General features: G+C 51.1%; 1 protein-coding gene across 2 annotated transcripts in view; it reads left to right on the top strand.

Moving 5' to 3' along the window:
• Nucleotides 1–2522: 2522 nt before the first annotated feature.
• Nucleotides 2523–18672, top strand: part of SYVN1 (synoviolin 1) — a 20580-nt gene continuing 4430 nt past the window's right edge. Inside the window, exons 1-15 of one of the 2 annotated variants that reach the window (XM_063317061.1) lie at nt 2523–2540; nt 6845–7001; nt 7438–7530; nt 9185–9337; nt 9595–9643; nt 11308–11411; nt 13407–13533; nt 13757–13856; nt 13990–14055; nt 15119–15235; nt 15827–15990; nt 16352–16504; nt 16579–16698; nt 17496–17682; nt 17922–18058. In XM_063317061.1, the coding sequence (XP_063173131.1) occupies nt 6870–7001; nt 7438–7530; nt 9185–9337; nt 9595–9643; nt 11308–11411; nt 13407–13533; nt 13757–13856; nt 13990–14055; nt 15119–15235; nt 15827–15990; nt 16352–16504; nt 16579–16698; nt 17496–17682; nt 17922–18058 (1702 nt within the window). In that variant the 5' untranslated portion in view covers nt 2523–2540; nt 6845–6869. The remainder of the gene's footprint in view (nt 2541–6844; nt 7002–7437; nt 7531–9184; nt 9338–9594; nt 9644–11307; nt 11412–13406; nt 13534–13756; nt 13857–13989; nt 14056–15118; nt 15236–15826; nt 15991–16351; nt 16505–16578; nt 16699–17495; nt 17683–17921; nt 18059–18672) is intronic. The other variant, XM_063317060.1, reaches the window with a different exon arrangement.

The raw sequence follows: 18672 nt of genomic DNA, 5'->3' as shown, positions 1-18672 counted from the left end.
TCAGCTGCCTTTACCAAATGCTCTAGGCTACAAACCATGACTTAACCACAATGGCTGCATGCACAGGCAGGTAATGGGACTATTTCTATAGCATAACTCGATGCGTATCTACAATCCCCCAAAACAGGTCCCATTGAGCATCTTTAGAATCACAGCTTTAAAATCCCATCTGATGGCTGCCCTTAACATGCTGTCCCGGAAATAAGTGGAAGAGGCTCAGAACTTTGCCTGGAGCTCAATTTGATATTTTTGCCGTGCAAATTATAACACAAGAACGGGACCATCAAGGAAGGGGCCCCATCAGCATCGAACAAATAGGTTGCTACCTCCAAAAATACAACAGAGGTGTCACTGAATGTTTGGGAATAAATGGGCTCCAGCAGGAACTAAGATTTACATTTATTTAACATGTTATCATTTCTAACACACCAGCAGGAGCAACTAAGTACTGCATGGATATAGTAATTTTAAAGGCACATTTTAATAGTATTTCCAAACACTCAAAGCTTGCCATGACTGTGTGGTTCTCTCCTAACCCTCCACCCTGCCCATATTACATCCCTGCCATTTTTCCTCCTCTCCCATTTTTTTTTTGGCTGGGCACCCAGCCCTTTAAAAGCCCACAAATGCAAAACACCAAAACAAAACGGAGAAAACAAAACCCTGCTGCTTTGCAACCCTTGAACTCCTCTTAGCTAAAACCATCCCTTGTGTTGCATTTCCCTCTTCCCGTGAACCACCAACAGCTCAATTTCCTTTCCAGCTGGTTTTGCTGCCACCCTGACAGGACCGCAGACTTTAGCAAAAAAAAAACCCCAAGAGAGATCCCTCCCTTATTTTGCTCTATTTCAGGTTTAAGTCGAGCTTCAGCAGGCACACGCACCCTCAAATATTAGGGAGACTATTCAACTAGGGTGTTTTAATACGAAAAGAGCAATGATTAGTTGCAGTCTCGGGGGGGGAGTGAGAGGCGCCAATAGGGGAGAGAAAATGGCAGCGCCTCTTCCTCCTCCACCATCGCCACCAAGCCGCTTCCCGCCAAAAATTTTCCCGCCCTTTTACCCCCTCTTGCCCCCCCCGCCCGGACCTGAGCAGCGCAACAACCACCCACAGAACCGGAGCCGATGTGGGCGGGGCGGCTCAAAGAGCACCGCTAGCCTCGCCCACTCCTTCAGCGCTGCTGCTTATAGGCTCGGGCGCCACCAATCACCGCTAAGGGAAGGCGGGGAAGCGCTCTCCCTCTAGAACGAGGGCCCCTCCCCGGCTGTCGGGCGAGCTGTCAATCAAGCGCTGCCACCGCAGCTGCTCCCTCGCTGCGAGTTTTCAACCAACGCCGAATTGCGCTTTCTTGAGCGATGCCCGCTGCCAAGCAGGGAGAGGGTTTTAAGGTTTTTCCTCTCGCGCTGCAGCGCCCTTGGTATGTTTTCGGCCGGCGCGCCTCTTATCTGCAGGCACCACGGCCATCCGGCTGCAGAACCCATCATCCTGAACCAGTGCGCCCGTTCGACTGCAACCCGTACGGTCCCCCGCTGTCATGGGCATTGAGTCGCAAACCCCATCCTCCCCAACCGGCATGGGCCAGAAGTCTCGACCCGATGGAGCGGGACCGCAAGCGTGGGCTTTTTAGGTTGCAAGTATCTGCGCCGGCCTCGTCCGGCGTGTCCGTTAAGAGCCCACTTGCTCATCCTGCCGGTAAAGGCGGTGGGGCGCTTTCGAGCACGCTTTATTTAGCCGAGCCCATCTGCAGCTCCGAGGTGAGCCGCGGAGTTCTCGGTGCACCGATGAGCTCCCCTAGGCGGGCAAGGAACCGTCTGCAAGCAGGCAACCCGGCTCAGAGAGCACCAGGGACGCCACGGGCAATTGGCTCCGTGCATCGGGGAAGGACGCAATGCGAGTGCATTTGCTGCTGGGATAAAGAGGGGAATCGCGCCGCCTGATGCGCCGGGCGCGTTTTTGTGAGCGGGCTCGCTCCGTTCGCAAAAGGAAGCTGCGGCCCGCACGACGCGCACGCGCAGGCGCAGACGCACGGCCCTCGGGCAGCCGGACCCAGAACCCGGAGCCGCCCCCTGCCAACCAGCCCGCCTCCTTCGCTTAGCAACGGCTATTCCGTCCCAACCGCTCCAACTCGGCAACAATTTTCCCATTGGAGGAGACGCCGGACTTTGGGCCAATCAGCGGGAGCCACGGGACCCTCTGTCGCCTGTCCGGCCTCGGAGGACAGCGCCGCGGGCGCCTCTTTGGGCCGTACCATGAGCGAACTCCGGAGGGGGGGAAGGCGAGGAGAGGGCGAAGGGCCCGGGAGCGGTTCGAAGGGCCTTGGCGAAAAACCATCCTTCCGAGACGCTCCCGGGTCAATCGCTTGCTGAGGAGGAAGCGGGAGAAAAGAAGCAGGAGCGGGAGAAAAGGAAGACGGGGCTCGAGCGCGCGTTTGGTACGTCCCTGGCGGAAGTGAGGTGTCTTCCGAGCGTCGGGGCTTCCGGTTGGGGCAGAAGCGGAGAGTTGGCGGTGCGGGCGCGGGGGCGCGGCGTCTTCCGGGCCCGGTGAGTGGCGAGCCGGGCTGGGCGCGCGGGGCGGCTGTCGGCGGGGAGCGGGAGGCGGGGAGCGGGAGGCGCGGGCGCGGGCGGGCCCGGCCTGGCCGCGACTGAGGCCCCCCAGCAGCTGCCGCGGCTGCGCGGGGCGAGGGTCCGGCCGCCCTCCCTGGGGGATCCCCCAGACCCAGGAGCGCGCCGAGCTTTGTACCGGGCGGGCAGCCTTCGCGCTGTCGGTGATGGGTTAGCGGTAACTCCTGCCCGGAGCGGCCGTTGATTCTGCAGCTAGGAAGGGCCGGCCAGCCAGCCAGGAGTGCCCCTGTCCCGGGTGCCCCATTCCGTACCCGCCACCTCCCCACGAGCCTCGTCGCTGTTTCTCCTTCGCGGAAGGGCTGTCAGGTCCTTCGGCATCTGCCCCAATCCGAAAGCGTTTCGGCGCCGCTCCGGACTCCGGCAGCCAAACTCCGCCGCGCCCGGCAGGCGGTACGGCCCAGTCCTTGAGGCCGGGACCTTTTACGTGCCTTTTTAAGCCTGAATTTGGTAGCTGCCCGCTCCGGCGGACGCTTCCTTGCGGTGTTCTTGTGAAGTGGCACGTTTTGTCCCCGATAACGCAGCATTTTGAAGCCGGGCATTTGTATAACCGTCTCCCTTATCAGCCTGAGGATTAGCAGTATCGTACCTGTAAGTTTCCCTCCCTCCTCTGATCTTTTCTCCCTGGCTCCGGCCGCACCCCCTCCCTCCGTGGTCTCTTCATCCAGAGGCACATACGTGTCAAGCGGCGTGTCAAGGAGCGCAGGCACAGCAAAGTCTTCAGTGTGCCTTGGCCAGATGTTAAGGGACGTGTCAAGTAACACCTGGCTACTTAAGCTGTTGAGTTTAGTGCTGCTTTCTTGCCTGATAAAAAGTGTGCCATCTCACCCTGTCCTTTCTCAGGAGATCCCACTGATTTTTGCTGCCCCCCGTTCAATAGTCGTCTGGCTTTTCAGGGTAAATGTGAAATTCTCGTCCCTGCAGAAATGTGGTGTCCTGCGAGTCTGAGTGTTGTTTTGGGGGAAGTGATGTCTTATTTCCTAGAGACTCTGTTTTGGCTGCACCCACAGACACCCAGCTGAGGCTGCTATAAGCAGCAACTGATGGAATAAGTTACTGGGCTGCACATAGTAGATCATGCAGAACGAGTGATAATATAGAACAGTAGGGCAGAAATAGTTCAAGTAATGTATTGATCATTTCTGGGTGGTATTGGGTGTGTGTTGCTTTATTCTTGCTTTTGAGTGTACCCATTTTTTTTTAATAGTGGAAAAACTGATTAGAAATATGTTAAAAATAAGTCCCTGAAGGAGTGACAGTTTAACACTTTTGCAATATATTTTTCTTCTTTCTCCTCTTACACACACTTGGTTTACAGATTCAGCACATGGCACTGGCTGGTAAATCACTTTTATCAATCCCGTGTCATGTGGTTATATGATTCTGTAAGTCATGTGTCCAGAGTGGGCAGTGTAGACATGTTAAATAAATCACAGTTATGTCGGACAGTGTGAGAGAGCAGGTAAGTCTCTCAGCTGGTGAGCTAGTTCTCACCAGTTCTAAACTGACAATGATTAATATTGATGCAAATCCTTACAATAAAAATGTAGCAATGGAAGAAGTAGGTTAAAAGTGCCATATGTTACTAATAGAACATATCATGGATCTGTCTTATGCATCAAACATATCAAGGACAAAATGCAAAAACAGTAACAGGAGTTTAAAATTGCCGTATTGTGCTCCCTCGACACATAGATATTTGGTTTTACACCCACAAATCAAAGATTTACTGAGTTTAACTATTGCCTGTCTACCTTTCCAAACATCCAGTGTGACTTACCAATACGCTATCCAACAATTTTGAAGAAATAAATATAGAAACGGCAAGTTACCAGAAAGTCGCATCACTACACGTGCCCAGATTTGTAGGATTTAGGGTAAATATGAGTACTTACAGTTGCTTGTTTTTAGAGTGCGATAATGTGTACCCGAGGCTTTCCTTTGAGGCCCTTAATATTGAAAAAATAAAATACAATAGAGGAAGTAGTGAAAGCTGAAGACCAGCTAGTACATTGGAAAGAATCTTGTATTTAGTGATAAATTCTTCAGCTGAATCACAGCAGGAGTGGGTGTGTGGATGTGATGCTTCAGAGTTTGGTGAGAAGTGTGGATTTTGAGGGACAGGCCCAGAAGGAAATAAGGGCAAATGTTTCTCCCTTAGGGGTCTTCAGAAGAATCCCAGGGTATAAGGGTAGCAAACTAGAGTGGGTGAAGTCCTTTTGAAGGAACAGGAGCCCTTGAGTTTGCTGAAAACAGTGGAGCGTTAAGTATGAAAGTGATACCAGAAAGTTGGGCCAGGATGTAAGGGCAAGGTTTTAAAAATAAGGATGGGAATTGCGGGCTTGATTCGGAATCAACCTTTCTCTAACTTCCATATCCTGCACTTTGGGTTGATAGAAGGCTAGGACCCCTTTTCTGTGTGACACCCTTAATGCATTCTTCTGTGCTTTGAAATTCTCTTTTCTCGCTCAACAGTCGTGGTGTGTGCTAGTTGCTCTCTTGCGTGCTGCAAGTTAAAGGGGTTTTTAAGGTCCTCTTAAAAATAGACAACATTGTTTATCTCAGAATGCAACTGGTTGTGCTTATTTATAGGGATCCTGTCTGCGCAGCTCAGGCACATTCCACAGCATTAAGCTTATGTATTTCAAGAATAACATGCAAAGATTTCTGCTTCCTGCAGCTGTTGTGAACTCTTGATTTTTTTGAGTTTCACGTCACACCTCATTGTCCTTCTGTTTGACTTGGAAGGGCAGCTTTTGTTTTGTCTTCTTGCGCATGGGTCGACACAACACAACTCGCCGATCTTCATCTCTTGCTGCAGAGATGTTTGCTGTGAACGTTTTTGAGCAGTGTTTTGTGACCTGGTTGTGTCCTGGGGAACTCCTAGAGGGAGGTTGCTGTGGAACTTTTGCCTAAATAATCTTATGTTAAGGTGTACCTTAACGTAAGTCACTCATTACCAAGTGTCTGGAAGAGGGGATACAGCAGGTTCTATCTTTGGCCCAGTTTATATTTGAGTTTATTCAGCCCTTTGAGGTGGTCCAGACCAGAAGCACAGCCCAGGAGTACTAACACTACCTTTACTGTCAGGTTCCAGAAACAGAACCTTGCAAGTCTGAAAGTGCTTCCCCCCTCCCTTACTTTTACTTTCCAGAACACTAGGGAAGGTCCCTTCTGAGACGCTTCCCATGCCTCCTTTCCTTCTTTGGGCTGAGATATCTTTTGCCTTGATTGTTGCCTAGGCTGCAGCTCTTCCTTCTGTCTCCCAAGGTCATTCGCACAGCCCACTGGAGGTCCCAGTTAGCCCCACAGATATAATCCCAATTAGCAAAGTTATGCGTCTCTCTCTGAGTTATGTTGCATTAGGGAGAACTGAATTAAACATTTAAAATGGTGTTGCTATTCTTGCTTTATATTGCTGCTTTACTTAAGTTTACTTTAGTTTTTAAGATAAACTTTGGCAATGCATAGGTAATACTTGAGAGCCAGTTTGGTGTCGTGGTTAAGGCAGCAAGCTAGAAACCGGGAGACGGCGAGTTCGAGTCCCGCCTGAGGCACAAAGCCAGCTGGGTGACCCTGTGCCAGCCACTCTCTCTCAGCCCTAGGAAGGAGGCAATGGCAAACCCCTTCTGAAAAACCTTGCCAAGAAAACTTCAGGGGCTTGTCCTGGTAGTCTGTGAATTGGACCTGATTGAACGGATTTAAAAAAAAGGCAATAGTTACTGAACATTTATGAGGTGGGATTTAGGGCTTTGAACAGCAGCATTTTCCCCCACGGCTGTTGGAAGTGAAATCGATCTTGTCAGTTAAACAAACAAACTGTTTTCTCTAACCCTGCTTGTTTCTCAGAATTTTCGGCTTTTCTTACTGCAGGAGTTTTAGCACATTCCAATCTTGCAATGATGGCCACGGGAGTGGCTAGCCCAGGAAAAAAAAAGTTTTGAGAGCCTTCCCACCCCTGCCGTTGACAGGATAAGAGGAGAAGCGGGTTTTGGGTTGGTCGCCACAAGAGGCCCTTGCATGCCGGAGCATGCGAACGGGCCAGCCAGACGTGCTTGTACAATAACGGTGCTGCCCGCCGGAGGTTGAGAATAGCAGCATGGGGGCACTGGGCCGTGGCAATGCAAATCAAGCAGCCGAGTCTGTGTTCATTTTTCACCTGCTGAGGCCAGGACCAATTCAGGCGTGTCTCTAACTGAACCCAGCTGTTGTCTCCTCTCGTGCAGGCTGCCGGACGTGGGGGTGGGAGAGATGTTCCGGGCCGCCATCATGATGGCTGCCAGCCTGGCCTTAACCTCCGCCGTGGTGGCTCACGCCTATTACCTGAAGCACCAGTTCTACCCCACCGTGGTGTACCTGACCAAGTCTAGTCCCAGCATGGCGGTGAGTCTGCGCCTCCCCAGTCGGTCCTGGAAATAGCCTGACCGTGGCTTTTAAGGGTGGCTTTTCCCAATTCCTTGCCCTTCAGGTGTGCTACGACTCCCGAACAAAGATTTCTAGGCAGCGTAGGCAGCAGAGTTCTAGCTCCAGCCCCTTTGGAAGATGCTGGCTTAGGGCTCTTGGATGTCCAGTTTGAAAGGAGTTATTGCTCTTTAGCGTCCCAGCCTTGCACCCTTTTGGATTTGTTTGACTGCACGTCCTGTTCCCCCTCCCGATTGAAGGCCAAATATATCCTGCTTAAAAGTATCATCTGGCTAACTAGAGAAAGGATTTGCAAGGAACGTTGTGTTTCTACCCTGCACTCCTCTCCTCCTCCCTGTTTCCCTCTTCGGAATGTGGACTAAACAACGTTATTAATTTTGCTCTCCTGTAATGCCAGGTGCTGTACATTCAGGCTTTTGTCCTGGTGTTCCTGCTAGGCAAATTCATGGGCAAAGTGTTTTTTGGACAGCTCCGAGCGGCGGAAATGGAGGTGAGTGCTGCCAGGGCGTGGAAATGTTAGCCTTGGTGAGATGACACATTTAATGGGCCTTAGCAAACTTTGCTCTCCTTTGCATCTTCTTGAAGCCTTGAGCTCCAGTTGTTAGAATCCCATTTCTCTGTTCCCCATAATGATGGGTCTTTGCTTATGAACCTCAAAAAGACCCAATTGTAAAAAGTTAGTGATGGTTCTCTTTGGCTAAATTTATGTGTGGTGTAATTAACATCCCCCCCTCACCATAATTTGGAGAGAGTTTTGGCTGGGACAGTGTGGAAAAGAGGGAGGTGAAGGCATCCGGCAGGGAAGAAAGAAATCTAGTTGCGTGATTACAGAATATTCAGGATCTCTGGTGTCCAGCTTTTAAGCCTACCTGTTCAGTTTGGAGCCAGAATGTCAAAGAGCACATTTTTAATCCCAGAAAGCCAGGATGTCCCTGCTCCGGCATATGGCTTGTCACTCAACTGGCTAGATTTCCTTTGCCAAATCATTTTTTTAGCTGTTTGCTTAACCAATTTTCTGTTTCACTTCCCTTCTCAACAGACATCTGGAAGGATAATGAGATAAAAGACCACAAAGCGCAGCCATTAAAAGTCTTTAACATTTACTTTATAGCAGCAGTAAAAAAAAAAAAAAAAAGAACATAGCCGTATATCCCAACCCATGTAAAGAGAAGGGATCTTAGTAGATATTTAGGAATATAAGAAGAATCCTGTTTGATCCAGCTGTGGGCTAATATAGTCTGACATTCTGAGCCACACAGCAGCCAACTTTGGCATCTTTTTAGCCTACAAGGGGAAAGGATGTTCGAGTCAGAACAAGGTTGGAAAAGCCTGCAAGATTGCCTTCTGGAGTTATTTCCCTCCCTTCCCAGTGGTGGCCAGAGGAGACGGTTGCATTTTCTTCTGTGTAGCAAAATAATGTGCTCCGTGGGTGTGTGCACTCACATGGACAATTTCTCCCCAGGCGTGTGCATACCTGTTGCCTGTATGGGTGTGTGAGATTCTAATTGGGGTGGGTGCCTAGGTGTTGCCTGTCTTTGTGCCCACCTCCCCTCATGTTGTGCCTCTGTGTGTGGGAAGCATGGGGTGGGCTGTAGGTGCTCCGCTCTGGATCACATGATCAGGCCTTCGAATGCAGCAGCAGTAACCTCCTGTCTCTGCTACAGGGTTGCAATGAGGGGACTTTTTTCCCTAGTTTTTTTTTGCCTTTGGTCAGATCCCATATGTTTTAAAGCATCCCCGCAGTCATGTGATCAAAATTCAGGCCCTTGGCAACCAGCGTGTATTTACAATGGTTGCAGCGTCCCAGGATCACGCGATCGCCATTTGTGACCTTCCCAGCTGGCTTCCAGCGAGCCAAATCAATGGGGAACTGCGTGATTCTCTTAACAACTGTGTGATTCGCTTAATGACCATGTGATTCACATAATGACCGTGTGATTTGCCTAATGACTGCCACAGAAAAATCATAAAATCGGGTGCAGTCACATGATGACCGTACCCCTTAACAACAAATTTTCTGGTCCCTGTTGTGGTCGAAAGTCAAGGACTAGCTATACCGGGCACATAAATTTGGAGGAATGGTACCAGCAGGGAAAGGGATTTGGGATCAGAGGGAGTGCTTTAAATCCATCTTTCACACACAGCATCTGCTTGAGCGGTCATGGTACGCCGTGACGGAGACCTGCCTAGCCTTCACCGTCTTCAGGGATGACTTCAGCCCTCGTTTCGTGGGTCTCTTCACCCTCCTCCTCTTCCTTAAGTGCTTCCACTGGCTGGCTGAGGATCGGGTGGACTTTGTAAGTATGAGCCCTGCTCAACTTTGCCTGTGTGAACCCAGGGCTGTAACTGGGTCAGGGTAGAGCTGTCTTTTTCTGCTTGGAGGCATTAGAATCCGTTGGCGAGGGGTGAAGGCATCTCCTTTCCCAACATGAGAACTGGTTTCTTACAGACCCAGGCATAAGTGAACTCAGCTGCTCGACACAGCCTGAAAGTCTGGTTAGTGGGAAGAATGATTGAGGGGCTGACCCTTAAACTTGCTGTTTTTCTGGTCTAGATGGAGAGAAGTCCCAACATTTCCTGGCTTTTCCATTTCCGCATTGTCTGTAAGTACTTTTTTACTCGCCCATTATCCCTGTCTTTTTCCGGAGCAGCCAAGCTGTTACCTTGTTTTCACTAAAGTTGGTGGGTGTCCCCAAGGCTGTCTCCTGAGACTGAATCCCAATTTGGCTTCTTGAGAATCTAGCAGTAAAATACACCGTCTTCCCATGAGATGGGCAGCTATAAAAATTTGACAAATAAAAGATACATGAAAATAATTTCCCAGAGTAGATTGGCCTTTTTTTTCTTAGGGTTTCCGTCCCCCCACCACAGTTTTATTTACCTTTTATGTGTATAGTTCATTTCATAGCAGCTTATATTTTGTGTGCATAGCTATGGTTAACTGTTCACAGTGTACATAATGTCTTTTCAGTAAATTGGGCTGCGCGTTTTAAAAATTCGGTTAAAGAAAGGCAGTTCTGAGCTGAATGGGTAAAGGATCCGAAGTGAGAGTAAAGCAAACAACTATGCTCCTTTTCAGTTCCGGTTGGGGCAGATTAAGAAGAGCTAGGAACTGCCTGGCTGGATCCTGGTCACTGGATCCTGAGGCCGAAAGGGAGGAAGAGTTGGGCGGAACAGCCCTTCAACGTCTTTCTCAGCAGAAACGCTGCAGTGCCAGCTGCCTTGTTAAAAATACTTTTAGCTGGCCGAGTGACAAGTAGACATTCTACCCTGCTGTCTGCTGTGGTTTTCCCCGAGGTCAGATGAGGGCAAGTGGCCATGAGCAGGTGGCGATACCAGCTCAGATGTTGGTGCTGTTTGAAGTATAGCTGCAAATAAGGCAGATGTTCAGAAAGGCTAATTGTGGATGGTTATTTGCATGTTGAAATTATCTTTCTTGGTTATTTGTATACGAAGCCCTGAGGTGCCCCAGTTGGAGGCCCCCCATAGTCCCCCCATTCAGAGGTGTTTTTGTTTTTTTTAATTATCTGGCAGTTCCAGACAATAGCCATTTGTACAAATAGAATCAAGGGAAACAGAGTGATCTGCTTTGGGTAGGTTCCAAAGCAGTGAGGGACCTCTGACACCTCAACTTTCCTGCTGCCGTGTTAGCTGTAGTCTTCTTTTAGGAACAGGAAGGAAACAGCAGACAGGTAATCCTCAACTCATGACCACAATTGGGACTGGAACTTTGGTTGCTAAGTGAGGCTGCTGCTAAGTGAGGCATCATGTGCCCAATTTTATGACCTTTTTTGCTGTGGGCTCTAAACTGGTCACTGCAGTCATTAAGCAGATCACATGGTCGTTAAGCAAATCCAGCTTCCCCCATTGATTTTGCTTGTCGGAAGCCGGCTGGGAAGGTCGCAAATGGTGATCGCATGACTGGGATGATGATGCAGCCGTCGTAAATACATGCTGGCTGCCAAGTGCCTGAATTTTGACCATGTGACTGCGGGGATGCTGTGATGGTCATAAGTGTGAGGACTGGTTGCAAGTCACTTTTTTCAGCACCATCGTAACTTTGTGGTTGCTAAATGAATGGTGGTAAGTTGGGGATCACCTGTGTACTGCCTGGAGCTCCTGAAGGAAAGGCATGATATAAATCTAATAACTGAATTGCAGCTTTGCAGCACTCCCGTAGCATATTGTGAATCTCAGGAAGCTGTTTTGTGTCTTCTCCACTCCCTTCTGCTTTTCCAGTGACAAAATGGTCTCTCTTGTTCCCTAGCTCTGATAGTGCTTCTGGCCATCCTAGATTTCCTGTTCGTCAGCCACGCCTACCACAGCATCCTGACCCGGGGGGCCTCCGTCCAGCTGGTCTTTGGCTTTGAGGTGAGTATTGCACGGAAGAGGGCCCATGGCAACTGCCTAAGAAACACAGCACTCCAGACTACTCCTCAGCGCCCATCAGATCCTTGTGCTACGTGACTTAAAAAAATAATAAGGACGTACATTGTTGTAGGGGGGAAAAGGCATGGATGTAGGATGTTGTGATGCAGGACCTACTGGGCAGCGGTATCTGGCTGTGACAAAAATCTCAGTGCCTTGGTGGATCACAAGGTGAACATGAGCCAAGAGCGTGTTGCAGCTGCAGAAAAGGCAAATGCAATCCTAGGCTGTAACAATGGAAGTGTAATGCCAAGATCAAGGGAAGTCAGCATTCCTCTTGATACTCTGTGGGTTAGACCAAGGCTAGAAGATTACATTCAGTTTTGACCCTCTGCACTTTTAGGAAGGATCTTGACAAACCGGAGGGAGACAGAGGGAAGCAACTGAGATGACAAGGGATCTAGAAGGACAGGCTTAGGAGCAGTAGTTGGAGTGCCGGGTATGTTTAGCGTGGAGAAGGGAAGACTGCCTTAAATATCTGAACGGCTGTCAGGCAGAAGACGGGGCAGAGTTGTTTCTTTCAGAAGACAGCCAAGAGCTGGTTCTTTCCCCAGGCCTGGATGTTAAAGGAGCCTGTTTTAAGTGGTTTATGTGGTTAGTTGAATATAGGGTCTATTAGCAGTGGATGTGTGAGCTGCTTCTGGCATACTATCTTTTGTTTGCGAGTTTTGTTACACGGTTTCAGGTAGTCCTCATTTAGCGACCACAATAGGGACTGGCAACTCAGTTAAGTAAAGTGGTCGCTAAGTGAAACTGCGACTGTGCTTACAATCTGACTTCAGCCTGCCTTTGTTTTACAGACCTGCGAAAGTCATAAATGTGGGCATTGGCCACTAAGTTACTTTTTCATCAATGACGTAACCGTGAGCGGTCGTGAAGCGAGGCAGTTGCTAAATGAGGACTGCTTATATTAATGTTTGTTAGCTGCCCTGAGTTGCTGGTGGATGCACGGCCATATAAAGGGGAGGGAGGGAAAGAAAGAAAGATGACAAGGAATGAATTTTTGTTGGGACGTTAGGAAAAATCTCCTGATGGTAAGAGCTGTTCTCCAGAGCCCCTGTGGAGATGGTGGTGCTGTTTGAACTGAGGCTAATAAAGTAAAATACAAGCAGGTACTTAAAACAAAAAAGGAAGTAGGTAACTGGGTGACTTGCTATCTCGGTATGTTACGAAGGAGGAGGAGGAAGTCATGAAGATGTTTGCATTTAGGATAGATGCAAAAGCAGAAGTTGGTCAACTCTTCCCATTGTGGCCTTGGAAATTTTTATATCTGTGAAGTAGCGATGTGCAAAATGAAGCGATCCTACTCTGGAGCACTTTGGCTCCCCCCCTCTCCATCTCATTCTGGAATTTTTTTGGGGGGGGGACAACCCACCCAGCTTAAACCACGAGGATCGGTCCATTCTAGGGATAAAAGCCTAGGGCATTCTGGGAGGAAACAAAACATCCAGGGGCTGGATTTCTGCCTCTGAAGCCTCTTTGCTGCGAAGTAGACAAGACGGTAAGCTTTGCTCTGCTGCAGATGGGTTGGACTTCAACTCCCACCATCCCTAGCCAAGTTGAGCTGGGTAAAGATGATGGGAGTTGAAGTCCAGCGCCCCAGAAGAGCATCAGGTGGGGGGAAGCGGGGGAAGGAGGACCCCAAGGTGACTTTCGAGTTTGTCGTCTTTCCTTCCTCTTTCCGCTTGGGTCATCCTACCCCTTGTTCCCCAGGCAGCCAGCTGTGGCGAGTGTGGTTTCCGGTGCCATGCTGTTTCCCCCTCTTGTGCTATACCTGTGGCACCTGAGTGAGATGCCCCTAAGAGAAAGGATTTTGGATGGGCTTTGGGCATTTTTTGATTTCCCAGAAGGCGAAGGCAGAGTCGGGGAGCCCGGCCCGTAGCTGTCTTGTTCTACCCAGTTCCATTTTGTCGTCCTCTTCCTCTCCGCTTTCTGCAGTACGCCATCCTCATGACGATGGTGCTGACCGTCTTCATCAAGTACCTCCTGCACTCTGTAGATCTCCAGAGCGAGAACCCCTGGGACAACAAGGCCGTCTTCATGCTCTATACAGAACTCTTCACAGGTGAATAGATCCGGGGATGGAGTCCCTGTTTTCCAGGACAAAGTCCCCCCAAATCCACTCCCCGTATCCCCAGAAAATAGGAGCCCCGGCTGCCAGGGCATCGTTCTGCCTTCATCGGAAGGGGTGGCTCCAGCAGCCTCTTCTTTTTGGCAGTGCCCTGGAGGTAAAAACTGAATTGGGGGGCCTTCATCCCCCCCTTTCTCCTCCTCCTCCTCCTCCCTAGGTTTCATCAAGGTCCTCCTCTACGTGGCCTTTATGACCATCATGATCAAAGTACACACCTTCCCGCTTTTCGCCATCCGGCCCATGTACCTGGCGATGAGGTGAGGCGGGTGCAGGGGAATTGGGGAGATGCGTACCGACAGCTCTGCACTTCTCTGCAGGTGAAGGGTGTTTCTGGCCCCCTGCCTCCCCACCCCACCCCTTGGGGCCTGACTCTTGCCATCTCTGTTCCAGGCAGTTCAAAAAAGCAGTCACGGATGCCATCATGTCCCGCCGGGCGATCCGCAACATGAACACACTGTGAGTATTTTGCACTGTGAGTGCCCGAGGGGCAGAAATATCTGGTGTTGGTGTGTCTAGTTCTCTGGCGCATCCAGCAGCTTAGAGGAAAGGAAGGAGATGGGCTGTTGTTGTCCTAACAGCCAGGAACCACGCTGGGACGAGGAGCAGGTCTCTAGTGTTTATTACTGCTACATAAACAGAATCCTAACAAACTGGAGAAGTGTGGGAAAAACCCAGACAGATAAACCCCAAAGGTCAAGGCGGGTCTGATCTGTGTCTCTTTGAATGGCTGCTTAATTCCTCAGTACTACGCCTGCGTTTTCCCCCCTGGATAGGGGCCCCCTCCTGCTCGCCATCAGCACTCATTGGCCCGGCAGAAAATGTGACTGGATGGAAGGGGAACTACAGGTAGTCCTCGACTTATGACCACAACAGGGACCGGAAAATTTGTAGTTAAGCGGTGTGGTGGTTAAGCAAGGCATTCTGTGACTGCACCTGATTTTATGACACTTTCTGCAGTGGTCGTTAAGCAAATCACGGTTGTTAAGTAAATCATACGGTTCCCCATTGATTTTGCTTGTCGGAAGCCAGCTGGGAAGGTCGCAAATGGTGGTCACATGACCCCAGGAAGCTGCAATCATTGTAAATATATGCCGGTTGCCAAGTACCTGAATTTTGATAGTGTGACCATGGGACGCTGCAATGGTCATAAATGAGAACTGGTTGCCAAGTGCCCAAATCGTGATCACGTGACTGCAGGGATGCTGCAACGGTCATAAGTGTGAGGACCGGTCATAAGTTGGTTTTTCCAGCACTGTCGTAAGTCTGAACCGTCACAAAACGAACGGTTGTTAAGTGAGGACTACCTGTAGATTAGAAAGCTAAAAAAAATGATATTTTGGAAGAAAGCAATCGATTTCTCTATCGTTGCCAAGAAAAGTATATGAAATCACAAAGAGTTGAGCTGAACTGAATTCTCAGGAGCCTTTATGCTCTTCACAGCTGTTCCGTTCACAACGTCAGCTTCGGACTCATACTGGGATAGGGAAGGAATGTAAGCTTCGGGCCTTCCTTCCTTCAGGTATCCCGATGCCACTCCGGAAGAGCTGCAGGCCATGGATAACGTTTGCATCATCTGCCGGGAGGAAATGGTGACGGGTGCGAAACGTCTGCCGTGCAACCATATATTCCACACTAGGTGAGGGGAAGGTTTTTTTTTTCTTAATCCAGTAGCAGGAGTGAATCTGGGCTGATGTGAAAGCGCTGACTTCTCCGAGGGACCAAAACGCAGCCAGCTTTGGGGTGGACGCTTCCCCTGCTCGCTTGCTCTCCCGTTTGGCTGGGGTCGGGGAGCAAGCCGGCTTCGAAACCCGTGGCTTCTGATAGTCCCACTTGGTGGTCCTGGAGGTTTTAGTGGTGCTATTCCTTCAGAGCCTTTTTGGATTGCAGCAGGATAGAGGCGTGTTTAGTAAACAAACCAGGATGCAGGATTTTGTTTCATTTTAATTGAGGTTAGTTGTAAAGGAAGCTGCTCCGGTCCCCTCGGTTTAAAGTTGGCTTGTTTGGAATGAGTTGTGGTTCTGGTTAACGGAGTTCGGTCGCTTTAGGTGAGAAGAGAGGCCCCTGCTTTGGCCAAAGCCAAAACTTTTCAGTTTTTTTCCGTCCCTTGTCTATGGGTCTGCTTTGCTGCGCTGCGCTGTGTTGTGTGCTTGTGTGTGAGAGAGAGGGAGAATTGGAAGGCGGCTTGGGTTCACCCAGGAGAACTGCAAAGGACTCTCTTCTTCTCCAGCTGCCTCCGATCCTGGTTCCAGCGCCAGCAGACCTGTCCCACGTGCCGGATGGACGTCCTCCGCGCCTCCCTGCCCACGCAGTCGCAGCCGCCCCCCGAGCAGCAGGAGGGAGGGCCGCATCCGCCACCGCACCAGGCCCCGCTGATCCCCCAGCCGCCGAACTGTGAGTCCGCTTCACGAGCCGCTGCGCTCTGCCCCTCTTGAGCGTGTATTCGGTCGTCCGTCTGGAAGGGGCTTCCCAAAGGGTGCATTGTTCCAACCCTCCCCAAATAGTTGGCTCAGTCGGTTCCCACCGTGGTCTTTGTGGAACTGGACGCAAGGCCCGTCCATAACCCTGGGCGACCTTTTCCCGTTGGCACCTTTTCAGCTACGTGTACTGTTTTGCAGGCGTCATCGGGGTGGCCTTTTCCGAATGGGAGAGCAGGCTAAAGATCCTTGAAATAAAGGCAAATTTAAAGACTTGCTGGCTGGGGTAATCTGATACTCTTAGAAGCGGTGCCAACGGCCCTTTTTTCTTTCCGCAGTCCCCCAAGGCCTCCTGCCTCCGTTTCCTCCTGGGATGTTCCCTCTTTGGCCCCCCATGGCTCCCTTCCCGCCAGTGCCAGGGGCCCAGCCCCCGAATAATACCGACGGTGCCTCTGTCGCTGCTTCCTCCCCACCCGGAGCCCAACTGGCAGGTGAGACGCCCCACAGCCGGCTGTTCCGCTGGTTGGCCACCCAGGGGTCTTAACCGGGCCGTGTTTCCCAACAGGTGCCACCAGGCCCAGCGGGGACTCGGCATCCACGTCGGACACTGCAGCCTCCACAGGGACTGTTCCGGGGTTCCCCTTCCCTCCCCCTTGGATGGGCATGCCTTTCCCCCCTCTCTTTGGTACGTTCCAGGGCGCCCATGTGTCATTCACGCGTGTTTTCCCACCGTGGGCTGAGAGATCGGTGGAGGTTTTCCAGCGATTGGTCCCCTTGGCGATGGCTTTCGTGGCTTCGTCCAACTCTGTGGTTCTTGGGGGGGGGGGTGTTCTCAAAAATATGCGGCTGGCATTTGTGGTTAGGAGCCTTTGGTAGCAGGTGGAAGGTATGTAGGTCTGGGGGAGGGGGCTTTTGCCCACTTGGCGTTGGGCCTTGTGGGTCTGGGCGACGGGCGCACCTTTGAAGTGTGCAGGGACAATTGCTGGCTCCTTCGTAGGCATGTATGTATGTATGTATGTAATAGATTTTTATCCTACCTTTATTTTGATTAGCTCAAGGCAGCCTGCATGCCCAGAGTCTCCGCCTTCCTATTTTTCCCACCACAACCCTGTGAGGTGGGCTGGGCTGGGCCGAGTTGGGAGTGACCCAGGGTCGCCCAGCTAGCTTGTGCCTAAGCACGGCCTAGAAATGGCTGTCTCCCAGTTTGTAGGACCTTAACCACTGCACCAAACTTCCTCTCTCTTAAAATGCTCAACAAAGTCAAGAGAAGGGTTAGGGAGTTGTGTGAACCCCTAAACCCCATTTGGAGGGAGGGGAAAAAAAACGAATGAAAGCCCGGGAAGTATGGTGGTTGGGAGGTGTTTGGAAACAGCCCCTTTGCTGTTTGAAGGGAATGATGGCTAACGGGGCCATCAATAACGGCGCAGGCTCCTTTCCGGGCACGTCCACCTTTCCCACGTCCCCTTCCTCTCCCTGCTTCAGGCTTCCCTCCGATGCCGGTTCCACCTTCCGGATTTGCAGGGCTGACAGAGGAGGAGCTGCGGGCCATGGAAGGCCACGAACGGCAACACCTGGAAGCCCGGCTGCAGTGCCTCCAAAACATTCACACCCTCCTGGATGCAGCGATGCTGCAAATCAACCAGTATCTCACCGTGCTGGCGACGATTGGGTGAGTGCCACGGTGCCTTCCCCCCTGGCCAAAGTCAAAAACTAAATGAAATATGGAAAAAACGATAGAGCAGTGTTTCTCAGCCTTGGCCATTTGAAGATGTGTGGGCTTCAACTCCCAGAATCCCCCAGGGGGAAAGCCTAACACGGCCATATGGTGCCCAGGCAGTTGGTGGGGGAGAAGGAATTCCTGAGCCAGTTCTGTGTTCTTCCCACTGGATTGCTGTCTCTCTTGCGTAGGACTCCTCGAGCCACCCCAACGCCCCCCAGTGCTTCAGCCACTTCGGCGCCCTCTCCCGAGACGCCTGGCCCTGAGTCAAATTCCAGTGAACCCGCCCCCTCGGCCTCCCAGCCTGCTGACAGCACCTCTTCACCAGGTAAGGTCACCTCAACTCAGGCAGCTGATCAGCAAGGCAACGAGGGGTGACTTGGAGAGGAATGTGCCTGGAGAAATGTCTTCCAGGCCCCAGCGTTGCACCCAGGGGACGCTCAGCTGGGGTCCTCTGTTCTCTCTTTTGGCCTCGCCATCGCGCGAAAGACTCAGGGCGGTTCAAGCCGAGGCAAGGAACGGGTCCCCTCTCTCGGGTAGGTGGTTGCCAGGAATTTCATGGGGGAGTGCAGGTTCCAGGGTCTGAAACAGGCATGACGGGGGCTGTCGTGTTGGGCCTGCAGCCTTGGAAGTGCAGGAAACGTTCTGGCTGAGGGCCCCAGGAATGGGGGAAGCTGCCCTCTGTTCTCTCAAGCTAAATCTTCCCTGGAGTTTGCATGGATTAGCTGTGTGGGATGGGCCAGGCGTGACCACGGTCTTGACTGATAGCAGAAGGCTTTTAAATCTGCCCCTTCAAAATATCCTGAGGACTAGACCCATGGCGGGTTTCCTGGCTGTCTGCAAAGCTGCCATGTACTGTTGCAGATTCGTTGCTACTTTGGTTTTCTTCCATCTTGCCCAGCCTCATCTGTTTCGACAGGCAGGCTCTCTGAGCACCCTTTT

This window comes from Candoia aspera, chromosome 17 (genome assembly GCF_035149785.1).
Source record: "Candoia aspera isolate rCanAsp1 chromosome 17, rCanAsp1.hap2, whole genome shotgun sequence".
Lineage (NCBI taxonomy): Eukaryota > Metazoa > Chordata > Lepidosauria > Squamata > Boidae > Candoia > Candoia aspera.
The sequence above is the reverse complement of the archived record's forward strand: the minus strand, read 5'-3'. Positions and strand labels throughout refer to the sequence as shown.